Source organism: Lichenostomus cassidix, chromosome 7, assembly GCF_008360975.1.
Source record: "Lichenostomus cassidix isolate B80296 chromosome 7, HeHo_3.0, whole genome shotgun sequence".
Taxonomy (NCBI): Eukaryota; Metazoa; Chordata; class Aves; order Passeriformes; family Meliphagidae; genus Lichenostomus; species Lichenostomus cassidix.
The window spans coordinates 6217845-6235962 of record NC_139488.1 but is presented as its reverse complement, the minus strand read 5'-3'; the positions used below and the strand labels follow the sequence as shown (position 1 = coordinate 6235962).

The window sequence follows — 18118 nt, the reverse complement described above, 5'->3', positions numbered from 1 at the left end:
TTTCCACCTGAACAGAACTGCTGGTGTGACACAGGACTCCTGCCCTCTGCCTGAGAAGGTAACTGGTGCTTTGCAGGGTCCTCCACACCCTGAAGTATTCCTGATGCTGATCGAGTCAGAAGAACCTGCTACAGCCCACCTGTGCTCTCTCACGGGGAAGATCTAGGAGTCACCCCTTCCTGACTAAAATTGCCCCCAAAATGGCAGGGCAGCAAATTGACCAAAGGCCACCCTGTGTACAGACTGTGTGTGCTGTGGATGTGAAGGGAGATGTGGTGGGGCTGTACAAGCATGGGCTCTGCTGCAGGCTCAGGGTTTGCAATGACTGCCCTTTCCCAGGAGCTCAGATCTTCTGCTGAACGGATCTGGAATGCCTATTCCAATGGAAAAGACGAGTACATCTTGAGTGAAATCTGTCCTACTGAACACCTGGCTTAGGGACCTCTGCAAGATTAATTCATTCTCTTCAACTTGCTAACCCCAAATTCCCCAGCACAGGTTCTTTCAGCAAACACACATCCCTACTGCTGATTGTAATGCTGTGCACACTCACATCCTCCCCTCAAACATGTGCTAGCAAGAAAAACATTCTGAAACCTCAGGTTTTCTATTATAGCTAGCACCAGAGAAGCAACACAAGAGATGTAACAGCTGCATTGCAGCCTGCTGAAGACAACTTCATGCAGGCATGTGTGGAAGGTGACAGATCAGGAGCACGCAGGAGGTGTGCTGGAACTGCCCTGGCATGCTAGGATTAGGCAGGAGGAGCTAGACCTGGTGGTGTCACCCTGCTGAACACAGAAGAGTCATTTAAGAGCACACTAAACTCTGATGGTGCAAGGGAAATTGTTGATCACGGAACCTCGGTGCTCCTACGGCACCCCAATGCAAAATCCATGAATTAGGAATTACACACTGCATCAGGAGTAACACAGAGGGTACATTTGCTCTGTCACATTGGGCCTCAAGTCGCCATTTCTTACTGAAGGATACAGTGAGATAAAAATATGCAACTTTCAAGACAACAAAGTAACCTGTGCTGTTTTGCTAAGTCTGACAGGCCAAGAATTAAGTTTGTTTTGAATAAACTTTCCTCTCAGATCTTTGCCTGTGTCTTCAAAGACTTCATCTACTGAGCTAGTTCACAGAGAAAGCATGCTACAGATCCCCAGTGACCCAGATAGCAGCTGCATTCCAAATTCTCAACCTGCCTTCTTCTCAGCCTGACAGTAACTCTGTGAATGTTTTTACATAGCAATTGGCCTTTGATGATGTATTCTCAGCCAACAGATTGACAAGAAGCAAACTTTAGCAAAACAAACAGGAACTGCAAAAACTACCACCTTGCAATAGGTACCTTCCTGCCATCGTTTATCCTTTGTTTCCTGCCACTTCTCACCATGTAACCATGAGTCCCCTTTTCAGGAATGCTAAAACACATTGTCTCTCTCAGTACTTTACAATGAAAGCTACTATCAAACAAGTTTCTTGAAACCAAGCTTTCTGAAGTGTAGAGCACGATGCTGTATAATATATTACAGGCTTCAATAGAAGCAAGCTTTCAGCTCAGGAGAGATGTCTTACTCTTCAGAACTCCTCAGTACCCTTGTGTTTATGCAAATGCTTTTCCTGAAAAAAAAAGTACTTTTTTTTCATGTGTGCTTTAGCATGAAAAGCCCCAAACTCCTCCTTTTCTTGTATTAGCAACTGAGTGACCTAAATCCTAGAGCATATGCATCTATGAGTACTTCTTTTTCCTTATTCATTATTCCCATTTCAAACTGCAGATGCCTTATCCCCTCTTAGTGTCCTAATGTCCTTCCTGATGTTTTGTTGCATTACAGAGTCTACGAACAGCGCAGAAAGCTAAAGCACTTAAGAACATCAGCTCAAATAAATCAGGACAAGTCTAAGTCTTGCATTCTTTCTCACCTAGCTGAGAAGCCATTATTGTAAATACCAGAGGCTGGGAATCCTGAGAAAAATGAACAGCAAATCAAAGGCCATTTTCCGTGCTTATTTCTATAGGTGGAGTCAGCTACTTGCACTAAACCTGGGGTGTGCATGTAACACTTGTAACTTGAAAACAAACCTTTTGCCTGACACCAGATGTATTCCAGTATCTGCAGGGTAAGAGGGCTGTGTTGCTGCATTTGTAAAACAAATAATGCCAGTTCTGATCAGAAGGCTCTACTCAGACAGCCCTGACTTCTTGAGCAGGAGCTGTATCCCACATAATCACTGAGCCATTACAATGACTGGATCTCCTTTCTCTACTGGAATGCTAAAGAATCTCCCATACTGCTTTTAATTCCTCACTCATTTTCTTGGGATGTCTGACTGCAACAAAAGCTCCTAAACAAAACTGGATTTTTTGCTGCCATACTGATCCCCAATCCAGTGACTGTGGAGACAGTAAATCATAAAGATTGTTCCAAGTGACAGACAAGCCAGTCACACTACACCATGTTTTTTTAAAGTGCATTATTATGTATTATTGCTCAAATTCAAGCCCTGATTAACATAACGAGATATCAGAACCAAATGCTACTCTAAACACCTAAGTATCAACTACACACCAATATACAAGTCATTAGAGAAAATATTTTACAGCAAAAAACATGGAATGCCAAGATTAGAAAAGCAGTAAGTCACACATGCTGTTGTTTTCAAGAAATATTTCTTTATCAGTATCTCAGAAAAAAAGGAAGCATGAGAAAGTTTTCTCCTTCTTGAATGATCAGGAGGAATAAGACTATATACAAAAGAGTTTAGAAAACTCTGAACTAGACATGACCTGTCTACAACACAACTGCACATTAGGCAGCCACTCATCATCTCATGCAGCACTGAGAAATGGGCTCAGAACCAAATTCCACAGGCAGCACCCAGGCAGTAGATTTGTCTCTAGCAGGTAAAAAAGTAATCTCTAATTTTCTTCTGGGCTTGTCAACAATCACATATTTGTCTCATCTGTCTCAACAAACAGGACTAACTGCATAAACGCACATAGCAATTCCAATTCCCCCTCTCCTTTGTTCAGCACCACTGTTAGCTGCTCCTGCCTTTGGATTTCACCCTGCAGAACACCAAGCTAATCTCCCCATCGCATGCAAGGCCATCTGCCTAAAAAAAACCCAAACAAAACACACCAAACCAAAATAAACTCCTTTTTCCCTGAAATCTGGAATGCAAGGCAGATTGGGAACGGTCTACAACAAATAACATTGCAAATCTTTTCTGGTTCATGCTGGGATTACAAAAGGTAGAGGGACTACCCAATTTGAAGAAACAACACCTATTTTAAAACATAATTCAGATCTAATGTAACGTCTCAACATGGGAAAAAAACCCTCCAACATGAAGAAGCTGTATGTCATGCCATGGAAAGTGACAGTTTCCACTGACACAGCTGCTTTTTCTGCAGAAGCATGTTGTTCATTCAGCACATGTCAGATCTGCCACAGAGCTGATGCAGATAACTATCACTTATTCAATTAGTGGTCTCTGCTCTATTTATAGCACATCATCTGCATTATAAAGAAAATAACACAGAAATAACAAGAAAATAAATAAAGCCAAACATCAGGATATCCCAATTCTCATGAACATTAAATAACAGAACCCTCAGCTCCTATAAAGAATGCACCTCAATAAAGATAAAGAAAAGGGAATATGGAAAACAAAACCAGATTTGCCTGGATGAGAGCCAGGACTATAATTCACTGAATTCTGTGCCTGCTGACCTCAATTATGAATATCCAAAGCTCCCAGAAGCTTCTCTTCAATTGCTCCTGCACACCAGAGCCCAGATTTCTAAACTGTCACATGGAAAATGGAAAAAATCACTACAAATACGGAAGAACCAAGGCAGGCTCTTTACTCCAGCAATCACCACCCTAACCAGAGAAGCCTGTCTCTCTCTCCCTTCCCCCAGGTTTTTAATTTTCTTTTTTAATTTGGAAGAATGTCTGCATATGTTAAATGAAATGAGTCAGAATAACTCCATGAACTGGGTCCCTCTTGTATATGTTCTCTGCCTTGTCTAAAGAATTCACTTATTTCTCTTGGCAGGGCTAAGTTTGCTGCTGTTTTCATGGGAAAAGAAAGAGATTAACAAAAAGCCCTTCCCAGTACTGAGGTGCCACTGCCTTCTCACTGCTGCACTTCCATGTCAGCACAGAGTGTGCACCCCAGACACTCCCACAGCTGCGCTGACTTCAGCATCTCTGCTCAGACAGCACAATAATTACACTGGCAGAAGTCAGTTAATCCAGCAGGGAATTGATCTGTAAAACGGTATAATGAGCTTCGACAGGGCAGGGACATCGATACAGGAGCAAACGTCAAATGACAGCAGGTTGTGAACTCCAGCCTCAGCTCTGCAGCCTCTCCAGGCACGAGGATAAGCCTCCTTTGCTACAGCAGCACTGGGGTCACCAACACACTGCAGAAAGCCAAACTCAGCAGCTCCTCCTTACTTCCAGAAGCCACTGCCTGCCTGGCAGCTCCCAGGGCAGGACCTGCAGCAGTGGCCTCTTCAGAGCCTTTCCCGCAGGGATTACTCTGCTGCCAGTCTTCTGCTGGAAAGCAACAGCCATTTATCCTGCCTACCTGTCAGCTGCACACTGTCAAATGAGAATTTAACATAAAGAGACATTAGTATCCATTAAATACACATCTGGAGTCACGTTCACCTCTTTAAAAATGTCAAAAATGTCAATAAAGTAAAAATTACTTACATGCTTTACTGAAATACCACACAAAAAACAAAAGCAATTAGCAGCTACCTCAGAATAATTAAAGTTTCAGAGCAGCAACTAGCTTATCTTTTTCAAAGACTACTATTAGCTTTTTTCAGTTTTTATAAAAGAAAAAAAAAATCAAGCTCATTTAGAAATCCAGCCAACAAGTGAAATAAATCATTAGCTGTATTTAAGCATAACATACAAATGCTGACAACCAACTCAAATGATAATTTTTAACATCCATAAATTGAGACTAATCATGAAAGCTGTGGACTAGAAGACTCTTACTTTCTGGACTCTCATACCTCAGAACCTATGATGCTAAATGAGCAAATAAAAGAAAATAAAAGAACCTGCAAGACCTGGGCACGTGGGTCTGCAACAACAGCAAACCAACAGAACAGGCATCAAAATGCAACACACCAACAAGGACTCTGGCCAGGGCTGAGAGAGATAAGGTAACAGAGCATCTTGAAAAGAAATCAATACCTGAAACCAAAGAGGATCATTGAATTAGAAAAACTGCCCTTTTTTTTTTTTGCCACTCAATTTTTAATGAGCAACATGTTCACTGCCCAAGTCAGAAACGCTGCCAATGCCTTTTAAGTGGTGTTTGCTGGTGATTAATGGTATACTCTACTAAAAGCATGATAAGAAGCAAACTAATGAAAAATCAGCAGTGAAAATGAAAAAACAAGCACCAGGAAGCTCATCAAATGCCCTTCTTTAAAATGCTGTAGTTTTAATGTTTGGAACAGAATGAAAACCACAAACCCAAACCCACACAAAAAAGACCTGAAGAGCAAATCAAGGCATTTTAAGAGTGCATGAGGAAAAATCTAAGACTGTTAATATTGTATCAAATCTAGTTACTTGTTCTACATCTTAAAGAAGTTGCAAGCAAATACCTTAATTTAACATCTTTGCTTATATTTCCTAATTAACAAATGCACTTCGGCAGCTTTGTAAATTGGCTTCAATTCAGGAAAATATTAACCATCTGCCTAAAACTAAGCACATTTTATACCTTCCTGAAGTCAACTGGAAACAGAAAAATGCCTATATGCTAAAAATGAAACATATGCTCCAGTGATATGCCGAAACAGAGCCTTGGTGTTAAAAGGTCTTAAATAATTCATGGTTGAAACCATCTTGAAATTCTTTGGAAGGCAGCACGTCAAGGAAAATACTGGGTTTATCCTCATTTGAGCCACTAAACTTCAGAATATACACGTATTTTTTTTAACTAGATGACAGTACAGACACCTCATCATTTGCTCCGGTTCTGCAAAAGGGAAACCTCACATATTTGACTGCAAACTAAGGCCTGAAGCTGAAACAAGCAGATTATTTTCGTGGTCTTGGGTAAGCAGCGCATCATCCATTCCGCAGAGGGGATGCGAAAACTAACGAGCTCAGCAGCCCCATCACTCATCTGACAGGCTCAAGATGCTCGCACACCTATCAGCCACTTCATTTTTAAAGCGATATAAATACACGCAGAAACAAATACACGTCTATCCTATATATATATAGATATATATTTCTATTTGACGGACGCTCGGCTATCTGGCTGCGGTGATTGCTGCCAGCCAGCAGCGATCCCTGGAGCCCCAGGGCGCATCCCATGCAGGTCACTGCCCGGTCCCGCTCCCGCTCCCCTCCCGGCCACATCCCAGCAGGGCTGCGAGCCCCAGATATGGATCCTGCTCAGCCAAACCCACAGGAGCTGCGGCTCCCCGGCGGCTCCGGGACCACCAGCCTCCTCCTGCACGGCGCCAATGCCGGGGATCCCCGGGGAGCCGAGCCGGGGGAGAGAGGAGCCCTCCCGCAGGCAGGGGGATGCAGGGGAAGGCAGGGGGAGGCAGGGGGAACGCAGGGGGAGGCAGGGGTCGGTCGGTACCTGAAGCCGCGGCGGGAGCTCCCCCGGGCAGCGCCGCTCGCTGCTGCTGAGGGCGGGAGGCGGCGGCGGCGGCCGTGAGGGGCGGCCGGCCCAGCATCACCATTAGCAGCAGCAGCGCGGCCGCCAGCCCCGGGAGCAGCGCGGAGAGGCGCCCGCAGGTGGCCGGCATGGCGAGCAGCCCGGGGGCAGCGGAGGCATATTGCGGGAGGGAGGCCGGCGCAGCGCTCCGCACCCGCGGCCCGGCGGCTCTGCGGCGGCAGCGCCCGCCCGCCCACCGACGTGCCGGGGCGGAGCGGAGCGGAGCGGAGCGGGCCGGGCAGGGGCGGAGCGGGGCCGGGACACCTCCCCGAGGTGAGGGCGATCGGCACTCCGAGCCGGCGACGCTCGCATCGCCCTCGGCGCTTGTTGGCGGAGGCGCTGAGCGCGGTGCCGTCACGGGGCCTTGCCTGAGGCGACCCCGAATTGGCCCTGGCAGCCGCGGAGTCACTGCGCCACACTGACCCGCAGGATCCGCCGGGCTGGGAAAGAGCTCCGAGGGCATCCAGGCCAACCGGGGACCCAGCAGCACCTTGTCACCCCGACCGTGGCACTGAGTGCCATACCAAGTCTTTCCTTAGACACTTCCAGGGACAGTGACTGCACCACCTCCCTGGGCAGCCTGTTCCAATGTCTAATTACCCTTTCCGTGAAGAAATTCTTCCTAATGTCCAGTCTAAACCTCCCCTGGTGCAGCTTCAGACTGTGTCCTCTGATGCTGTCCCTTTTTCCCTGGCAGCAGAGCCTGATGACATGGCTACACCCTCCTGTCAGGGAGTTGTAGAGAGCAATAAGGTCTCCCTGAGCCTCCTTTTCTCCAGGCTAAACACCCCCAGCTCCCTCAGCTGCTCCTCACAGGGTTTGTGCTCCAGGCCCTTCAGCTCTGCTGTCCCTCTCTGGACTCACATCCACACATAGACATGCATTCCAATTTTACTTTTGTGCATCCTTAATTCTAAAAAGTATGCTCAGGAGAGCGGAACGTTTTTATTGTCTATATTTTTGATGTGTGATGTTTGATATCAGGAAGAGTCGGTAGGAATAACCACGTAAATGAGGCAGAGAGATGTCTGTGTGTAGAATCAAAGCTTTAGGAGATAGTGATGTCGTTTTGAAGACTGTCACAGTGCCTTGGAGCACAGCTCTGGTGAGGAGGGGCTGAGGGAGCTGAATGTACACACACAGCCCGGGGTGGGATAATGGAAAAACCACTGCAGTTGTTCAGAGCAGATAAGGTTGGGATAAAAAGAAAAAACCCCAAAGAAAGGTAGTGTATCCAGATAAACCAAACCCAGCCAGAGCAGGCAGCCAGCTGCACGGCTGAAGAGCTGAGCACACAGTGTGATCACGGGATCACACTACATTTTCAGTGTATGTTGAAATAGTGAATATAAACTTCAAAAAGTATTAAATTACTTGAATTGCCTTTCAATAAAACAAAGATCAGCCCAATAAAAGGTTTTATTTTACACACTGTAACATACTAGGCCAAATCCTGTAGTTTTCAGATCACAGAAAATTTCTTCATTGAAGGAGAAAAAGAGGAAGAGTTACAAACTATAGGGGAGTAAAAATTTTCCCAAAATGAAAGGATGAACTGACAGGTTACTAGGCATATTTTCAACATATCTCTTATAAAATCTGAAGAAATCTAATATATTTTTCCTTATGTCTTAATGTTATTCCATACAGTACAATGTAATTAATTCACAGCCATTAACAAGGAGTTGAAATAGACTTGGGATTGACATAGAAAATACAATTTGCTTTTATTGCAGTTGCTGAGTTCATTTGCACCATTTTGGAACACTCACTGCTCTCAGGATAAGGCTGCAGTGGGAAATGCACACCCTCCTCAGCAGGTACTTCTCAATATTTTATTGTCAATCTCTTTTTTCTTCTTGGCACCAAAAATGTCTTTGAAAACCTGATTTCATGTGGCAGAACCTTACTTGGACAGAAGCAAAAGAACACAAAAACGAGACAAATAAAACAATCGTTTATTTAATGTGATACTCCTCCAGCAGCTCACAGAGAGGAGAAATTCTCTTTTTAGTTTAGCAGACATGCTCAGTGCCTATTTGCCTAATTAACATCCTCTCACCCAGCTTCCTATTTCAGCCTTGTATGTGGGCACTGCAGAGGAAGAGCAGCTGCTGCTGCACAGCCACTGCTAGAGCTGAACTCGTTTTGGATTCCCTGCAACCTTGTGTGGTCTCAGGTGGAAGAAAGGGCTCTACAGAAAGCTTGCTGCTGCTGTGAGCTTCCTGTGGCCATGAATTTGTCTGGTGACGGAGGGTGTGGTGTTGAGAAAGGGTGCACCACATGTCCATTTCCAAATGTTTGTAGACTTGAGCTTTAAAGAGGATATAAATTATTTGGAGAGGAATAGTTACAGCTGCCAAGCTGGTTCAACATTTTAAATTATGTTTATGAGATGAATATGCACAATTACTCATTCATAAAGTTCTGGGGGAAAAAATCTCTTAAGTGTGTGATAAAAGCTCTCTTGAAAATGGATCCAAGAGGGGAATAACACATGTGGAAGCTAATTATCTGTACTATATTTAAAGAAATAACTAAGAAAAATTGGAGTACACAGTAACATCAATTTCAGCAAAAATATAATCACAATTAGGATTATGTCTTCTTAAACAAATTTTATTTCTAGAGATAAAAGTTGGTAGTAATTTATTTCAACTACCTGAGTATTTCCTTGAGAAATGGTGTCCAGCAGTCTTTAAAGGTTGCCACACACTCTTCAAACTGTAAAGAAAAGAACCCTCCAGCTCTCAGAGAATTTTCCTAACCAAAGGACAAGATTTAACCATTTTTTACAGTAATGCGGCAGCCATAAAATCTAAAATATTTATTTCTGGTATCTAGAAATATCTCTTGGAAATCAGTTTGCTGGGGACAGAATATAGTTTGTGACTAGATCCTCTTTCTTGCTTGTGATTTCAAAATTTTTTGACTCAAGGTTAACATGGGCCACTTGAGCTGAGAATGTAAAAGTTGGGAATATGTGACCATTTTATCTACCAGATAATTGGGGAGTACAGACATATACTGTGAAATATTTACTGGTGAATTAAATGCATTAAAAATCCATCTAAGTAAAAAAAACAAAACCAAAACAACAACAGAATTCCTGTTGATTAAGAGGTATTTTATTCCAAAATTCTAAATATCAGAATCAAATCAATACTTAACATTTTTCAGTTTACCCAATCATAGTATTTTGAAATTGTATATATACATAGAAAAATACAACCTAATAAAAACACTCAAATTTGCATTAGGATGAAAAGAATGAGTTGAAAAGCAAACCATAGCTTTAATAGCTATATATTTCATATCAGTACAAAATTACTGTGCCACAATATCCACTTTTTTGCACAATTTATAATTTAATACAAAATAAGGTGACTTCAAATGTATATTGCTCTCCTTAAATGTACCGAAGACCTTTGAAACAAGTTCATAGTAACTGAAAATATTCCCATTTGTGCTGCAAATATTTACCACACAACAAAGAAAACACGAAATGCAGCACTCTCGTTAGTATGTTAATTTTCTGCTTGTGCAAATAATGCTCTACTGATTTAATGCACGAGCAAACACAAAAAAAGGCAAAAAAATTCCATCGCAAAGAAATAAAATGTTACATTTTCAGCGTATTTGTGTCATAGCAAATACAGGTTTCCTTCATGGACTAGAAAAGCAGAACCTGTACAAGTTTTTTGAAAATGCAAATGCTAAATTCAATCTTCCATTACTTTGCAAAAGCCAAGGGTCAAGTTATTCAACTTTAATGCAGCATATCTGGAGGTCATTGCATGAAAGGTTAGATTTCCTGTGTTGTGTTAAAATTCTACACATTGGAAAACAAAGATAGACCTAAATACCACAAAGTAGTAGTACTACAGATTCAAACCCATCATTGTATCGTCTCTCGTCAAATTCTCCACAATGGACCTAGAGAAGGTTCTCAGGAACTCAGGAGTTAGTAATGGATACACTACAGAATAATCATCAGGTTTCACCCAATGTGGGTGATCAAAGACTTCCCAGACCATTCATTCATCACCCCACTGAGCACGCTGGTTTTGTTAATGTCCTGACAAATATTGACCACTATATATTGACCACAAATATTGGCCAGCAAACACCACATCCCTTCCTAGGTGAATGAAAATGGGCAGAGGAGCTGGCAGTGAACCAAACTAGAGCATGTTTTATTGCACATGGGCATTCCAGGCTGAAGATTCAGTACCAAGCAGTTCAGATCCCACTGCCAGCCAGAGTTACCAGAGCTCTGCACACCTCAGAAACAAACAAATCATCTCTTTGCTGTAAGGCTCATCTGGGCTCAGCCACTACCTTTTTGTTTTTTGGATTTCTGTTTTTCTCTAATAAAATATTTTTTTTTCTGACCCATTAACAGCCAGCAGCATTGAACACAAAGAATCACATTCAAAGAGTCACATTAGTCTGGACCAAAGACAAAAACTGCCTTGATTTTCACCAGGGTAATGATGCTCTGCGGCTGTTTGTGAGGGTGTAGGGAAAAATCCTGCTGGGCTCTGTCAGGGGAACCAACAGCAAACCCAAATGCTACAAAAATCTAAGTGCAGAGTGATCCCTTCAAATCACTAAAAGCATGCTGATTAGTGCTGAAGTATTTCAAAATACCCTTTAAGACTATGTAGCATGGACACAAGTTTAGAAACAACAAAATATGTAAAACCGTTGCTTGGAATAAATGTTTTATAAAGCAAGAGCACATGTAGTAAATTTCCTAAAGTTTCCACAAGCATTATGTGAATTAAAGATCAATGTGTAAATCAAAATTTCAAACAGAAAATCCCTGATACTTGGCAAACATTTCCTCAAAGATTTCAAATCACGTTGATAAATACAGCCCATATTTGACTTTACAATCATGCTTAAGCAAAAGCTATTTCCACAATTCCATAGTTTCTTGAAAGCAATGTAAACCTATAAATTAGGTTCCTTGCTTTACATTTTCTAAATATTGTCAAATATAGTAATAGGTAATAAGCATTTTGTAATATAAATCACTTTTCAATATTGATCATGAGATGCTGCAGTAATTGCAAACTGGAGTACTTATATAATTTCATATTTCATTATAAAAGATATAGCACTTTTAAAATGTTTTTACTGCCTAAATAATTACACAACTGTTGATTTTATATTAATTAAAAATATGCTCCTGGAACATAGCTCTCCAAGGAAGACTAATTCTCTGTTACTGTACTTGTATTTTTAAATGCATCCAGTATGCATCTTATGCACATCAATTTTGACTCAAAGGCATTAATTTCATTCCTAGATACATCTTTTAAAGTTTCTTTAAAAGCTTTAACATCATTCTACAGTATTTGCTGTAAGAATACATCAACGCCTGTAAGTCAGTCTGAAATTCATCCTGACACAAGTGCACACATAGCCTGGAATTGTATTGCTGAATCTAGAATGTGCTATCAAAAGTTTCCTGCACCCCCATCCAGGAAAATTTCCACTTTGGAATCTTCCTGAAACACAAAGATCACTCCATTTGAGGTGTTACATCTATGCTCACTTAGTAACCTGTATACTCCATTAACATATGCTACTCTGGTCATTTTAACCAAATTGGAAATTAGTAGATATGGGAGAAGCAGCTACTTGCTTTTGTTCTCCAGCAGAATGCAAGAAATAAAAACCACTTAAATAAGTCTTACTTTATGTAACTTCAAAAATGGAAGGTACTTTCCATAGCTACAGTAGTAGTACCAATAAAATGTACCTCCTTATCCTGAAAATCAGCAAAATGAGAGTTTCCAGTTGCCACAGTAAAATTAAGATGCAGTTAGCACTAACAATGCTATGGTATCCCATCCATGTGAGCAGGAGGGATCTTGACCATGCTGTTTTTAAATACTCTGTTTCATCTCCTAATAACCCTACACATGCAAGTAGTCTAACAAATTTCAAGTCACCGTGGTGTGTACATGTAATGAAAGCACACATGTAAGAATTAGAGCTATAATCTGTCTGACAGTCTCTTAAACCTCTTACTCTACTAAGATTAAGACTGGGTAAAACCAATCTCCTTGCACTTAGATAATCAGCTGACAAAGTGTGTGAACCACAAGCCTGTGTAAGTAACTGAAATGCTCTTCTATCAAAGTCACATTTTGAGGCCAGGATCAAAGCCTGACTCCCGATTCTCTACTATATTTCTAGTGACAATACTAAAAATAAGGACAAAAATAAAACATTGGCCACACTGAAGACCTGGAACATTCAGCGAAAGCAGAATTACGCCCTCTACCCTTTCATGTAAACTAATTTTATCTAAACAAACAGTCTAAACCATACCCATGTAAATGGATAAATATGCAAGCCTATATCTGGTGAACATACTGGCCCCCCCAGACTGTGCTGTCTCCCTTAAGGACTTGGATGCCATCATGGATCAGCGAGTAAGAATGGACTTAACAACAAAAGCCATTGGTGGATTTTCAATCTCTGAAAGGATGCAGAAATAAGAGTTGAAACAAACTGCTCATTTCAGAAAATTCTGGGTTTAGTGGGCACCTCTGTATTTATGGGAGAGATGCAGCTGTGAACAAAAACCCCAAGGTACAAAACCAAATCAGAGCTTTTGTCCCTGTAAGAGCTTGTCTACACAGAGATCTCACTGGTGTAAATACAGCAGAAGTCTTCCTTTGTGTACCTGGCTGCATCCAGGGAGTCTATAATGTAATTTGTTCCCTTTTTGGGTAAGAGAATAAACATATCTCACAGGAGGCACCTTAGTAATAGTTTAAGGATGTCCAGTCTAGGATCTGTGCAACACAGCTACTTGTGGTGGCAAGCTGAACAACCTCCTGCTTTGCAGTTCCTTGTCTACTGAAATGCAGAGACAAGGTTCTTGTGTTCTTTAATAAGTGGAGGAAGCTTCATTTTACTACACCAGTGGTGAGGGAAATAAGCTAAGACTGATGTAAACCCACGGCTTTAGTCCACTGACCTTTTGGTATGTTTAAAACACAACAGTGAAACAAAATACTTAGTGTCTTTTCTGGTAATGAAATGTATGGAACATAGTGAAATGCCTTGTGCAATGTCTTCTGCAATGAAACATGCAATGACTGAAGCAATGAATGAATCAAATGAAACAAGCCAATGAAACAATGAATGAGTGAAGTGAAAGAAGCCAAATCAACCTTTACTTTTCAAACCCTTTTGCACTGCCAGCTCTTCTCTGCTTCATTTGACTCACTGCTCTCTCAGGGCAGGAGGTGAGGGAGGTGTGAGTGTGACTAAAGCAATCCAGATCCATGGATGTAGCTGGCAGACAGCCTAGATTAAACAGCCCCTGTTTCACTGCATCTGCACCTGGCCATGGCCAGCCAGAGAATGTGAGCATTAACAGCTTCCCTACAGTGCACCAGGAAAACTGTCACAGAGCGTTCCCTCCAGTGTTTGGCCAAAAACTGAAATACAACCTAAATAAAGTATAGCCTTCATTTCCCTAAGTCCCACAGAAATCACATCAGCCCCAGATTTCTATCACTCACTTTGTGTTTGTAGCCTCAATCCCTACAGTAAGACCTGGAGAACAGTATTGGCAATGTCTGGAGGGAAACCACAAGACAGATGACAGAGCAGGCAGGGGAACAGGCGTGCAGAACAGGTATCAGATGTGAATGACTCCACTGAATCCTTCCTATTTCTTGAGCAGGAGAAAAAATCATCATCAGAGCTAATGGGTCAAGGAACATTCTTCAGTATCATAAAACAAGCTACATTCATTTTTTTTTTGTGCAACTGACTTTCAAGAGCTAGACAGTGAAATGTAGTGTACTCCAACAAAAATCACCCGAACCTAAACATGTAATCCAGCAAGCACCTCTGGAAGCTGTTGGCTCCAAGAGCAAATGCAGAATCTGCGTGGCAATTCATGGACAGTTGGCACATGAGCTGGAAAAGATGATGTTTCCTGTGTCCCAGTAAGCAAAATCCCAGCACACTCTGGCTTGAGTTTCTCACACACAGGTCTGTGTAGGCGCATTAGTCGCAGGTATGAACGGCGTTAGTACCAAGAGGAGGATTTAAGTATTGCCCTTGTTTTGCATGTGCTGATGCCTTCCAAGACCAGCAGCTGTGCTGTTGTGAGTTCCTTGAGGGGGAAGCCAATATTTGTAACCAAGATGTAGGCAAGTGTACATTTCAGAATGTCTGACAGATAAAACTCTGCTTAAGCTTCTGATGTTCCTTCCCCGTTCTCATGTGGTTGCAGTTGTTCTCTCTCTTGTTCTTCCTGAGGTGGCCTCACACGTTTGAAAAAGCCCATCTGTGATTCAGAGAGAGATTGAGAAATTGCATTGTGATTTGCAAAACATACACACATCCTTTCTCTTTCCTTCTTGATCAGTTCTTAAGTGATTAAGCTGTCTTTTCACTCCTACTCTCTTTTCCCTCATTTTTGACCTCCAAAGACAGTAAATATCACTTGAAAAATGAAACTGAGTTCAGCACAATCACAGTCATGCTCTTTTATTCTGCTTCTTCCTGACAAAGCCAAAAAGCTTTGTCCAAAAATTTAACTGATCCAGATGCTTAGGGAACCAAGGTATTTCTGCAAACTGATGGTACACTGTGAACTCATACATCACTAGCAGGGAAAAGCAAACAATACAAAAAGCCCCAAACAGAGTACTTACCCTGTACATGACAAACACCAGAACAGCCAGGAGCAGTAACCCTGCTAGGACAGCCAGAATTATAACCCACACTGGCACAGGCATGGGCTGTGGTTGAATGCCCCATGTAATATTTGTAGTAACCTAACAGAAAAACATAATAAATCACACTTTGCACCACAGGGACATGCTGGGTTCATTCATGCATATTGCATTTAAGTCTTGAATACCTTTGTCCTATCGTGATTATAATCTTAATCCAGTATAAATTACTTTTTCTCTCCAGTGTGAGTTACAAACCATAGATTACTGGTGACATAAAGACTTTACTGACCCAAATTTAATAGGATTTTGAAATGACATGAAAACAGGGGGTTGGGGGTTTGTTTTGCTTGGGTTTGCTTTTTTGCAATCAGCGATAAAATGGTAACATGTCTTCTGTAATTCTTGATGATTTTCAGTAAAACTGCAGCAATCTGGAAATATTTTGGAATGAGTGAAAAAGTAGTTCAGGGCTTTTCCTTTATTTTCCTTAAAAGGCAGTACCCTTTGAAACAAAAAAATCAACACCACAAGGCTTAGGAGAGAACAAAACCCAGTTAATAAAAGGCATTAGAAACCCTATCAAAAATAAGTCAATCACAATCCTTTTCTACCTTTTCCTTAAGATCTTTTAATCCTATAAAGCTTACCAAAAACTTTCAAATTGCCAGCCCAAACAAGTGGCCTATCTCTTCCTTTCTGTTTGCACCCTATCTCCTATTCCTTTGAAAGCCCCTGAGGCATAGACAGTTTTTTTGTTCCACACTCACATAGTACTTCATATAATATAATGAAAGTTCATTATTCAAGCCCTAAGTGCTACTACAGTTGAAAACAAACTCCAAGTGAAATATTTCTCTAACAACAATGGCATTAACAGGAACATTAGGACTGTTCACCATAATTTCTTTCATTCTCAGTTAAGTCTTCCAAGCCACAAACATTGTCAACTCTAGTCTATTTTACCCTCAATTGTATGTGTACAACTGAAGTAAATATATGAATCAAATGGCTAATAAAATTAAAGTTATACCAAGCCATAAAAATGCTACAAAGACAGTAACTGTCTTTGCACTAATTGTGAAGTGATTGTATGTGGTAACTCAAGCTGGATGTAAATGACTTACTACTGTGGAATTGTGAATATCTTCAAAGGAAAGGTTCTTATAAGGGAACTCTATAACACTGAAAGAAGCAGATGACTTCAGAGAGTAGGAATGGTTCTGATTTTCTTTCTGCGTAAGAAAAACAAAATTAGTATTGCATGTGGATACAAAAATCACTTTCAGTGTTTCAGGAACAGCAACAGGATATTCACAGTCACTCACATTCATGAAAGTTTGGGTCCAAAGGCGTGATTTTAAATACAATATTGCACTCTTTCCCCTTTCCAGGTGGCCAACTTGACAGACAATCTTTAAACAGTCAGCAGTTCCACAGCCCTGCATATAAAAATAGAGAAGGATATTCCAAGTATGAAAATATTTGAAAAGTCATTACTTCACCTACCCTGGCAAAGCAGCATAAACTATTAAAACACAATAAATAACCTCCAGTGTTGGATAATTACTTAGAGTTTTAAAGTTACAAAGTTACAGTAACAAAGTTGCAGTTACAAAGACAGTGTTTATTTCCTATTACAGAATATTTCAAAGCTTGTTTAGAAAGGACAAATCTTCCTTAAATTAGTTTGTAAGGACTTCTAAGAGCACAGGATTTGAGGTGTATTGTCAACATGTCGAAGCTGAGAGCTCACCAAAGTCTGCACATCTCCCTCCGTTGCAGTCAAATCCCTTCGGCTGATGCGATGGTCTCGATGATCTTCCCTGCCAAGTGTTTCATTCCTGTCATCATCTTTGGAAGCAGAAATCTAGGATACACCAAGGGAACCCAAACAATGACTCAGATAATTGCAGGATTCAAGGTTAAGGTCAAGAAAATACCAAACTGCAGGTTTCTCTCTCTCTATCCCAGCTACTCGTCAGAATCTAGTTGAAAATATATTATTGCAAGTTGCACAGAGGAAGCACAGAATCTTTGCATTTATATATTCACTAAAGTTGTGTTCTGATTATCAAAGATAAACAAGTATTCTTTGTTGTTCCGTGCACTGAACATCTTCCCTCACTCTTTTTGCTAAAATTCTTCTAGAACTAACATACTGATTTTTATTGCTTGTTCTAAACTGTCCTAGAATTCAGGTCTCTACACTCAATTAAATTTGGTCTATGTCCAGTCCAACCTAGGAGAAAGAAGTTTATTATGCTCTGTAAATCCCATATTTTGCTGGCAGTGATAGCTAACCCCTATTGCCCTTTGTGACCTTTGGATGAGGGTCTAGTTAAAAAGGTAGTAATATAAACAATAATACCATTTTCTTCCAAGAAACAACCCCCAGAAAATTCAGATAAACATCCCAGAAGCATCTGGCATGTTTTACTTCATGACCACATTCATTATAATTTATTGCTTTGGACTTAGAACTCATATAGAACAGCCTTGAAGTTAAAAAAAAAAGGTAAGCAAATCCCACAAGAGAAAGGAACAAGACAAATTGATCTTTGAGTTGGCAATTGTGAGCTGTTGTTTACCTTTTTTTTCACCTGCTATGTATACTGACATGTACTGTGGAACAGTGCAGACTTATTTGTCAGCCACAGATGAAAAAC

General features: G+C 41.1%; 2 protein-coding genes across 2 annotated transcripts in view; both read right to left on the bottom strand.

The window, feature by feature from the left end:
• The window catches only part of FAM171B (family with sequence similarity 171 member B), a 36083-nt gene extending 29171 nt beyond the window's left edge, over window positions 1-6912 (bottom strand). Inside the window, exon 1 of the mRNA XM_085065965.1 lies at window positions 6652-6912. Coding sequence (XP_084922091.1) covers window positions 6652-6820 — 169 coding nt within the window. The 5' untranslated portion in view covers window positions 6821-6912. The remainder of the gene's footprint in view (window positions 1-6651) is intronic.
• Window positions 6913-9835: 2923 nt separating this feature from the next.
• ITGAV (integrin subunit alpha V) overlaps window positions 9836-18118 on the bottom strand; it is a 44234-nt gene continuing 35951 nt past the window's right edge. Inside the window, exons 26-30 of the mRNA XM_085065963.1 lie at window positions 17206-17319; window positions 16778-16891; window positions 16577-16684; window positions 15429-15551; window positions 9836-15058 (exon numbers count right to left, since the gene is read on the bottom strand). Of these exons, the coding sequence (XP_084922089.1) occupies window positions 14963-15058; window positions 15429-15551; window positions 16577-16684; window positions 16778-16891; window positions 17206-17319 (555 nt within the window). The 3' untranslated portion in view covers window positions 9836-14962. The remainder of the gene's footprint in view (window positions 15059-15428; window positions 15552-16576; window positions 16685-16777; window positions 16892-17205; window positions 17320-18118) is intronic.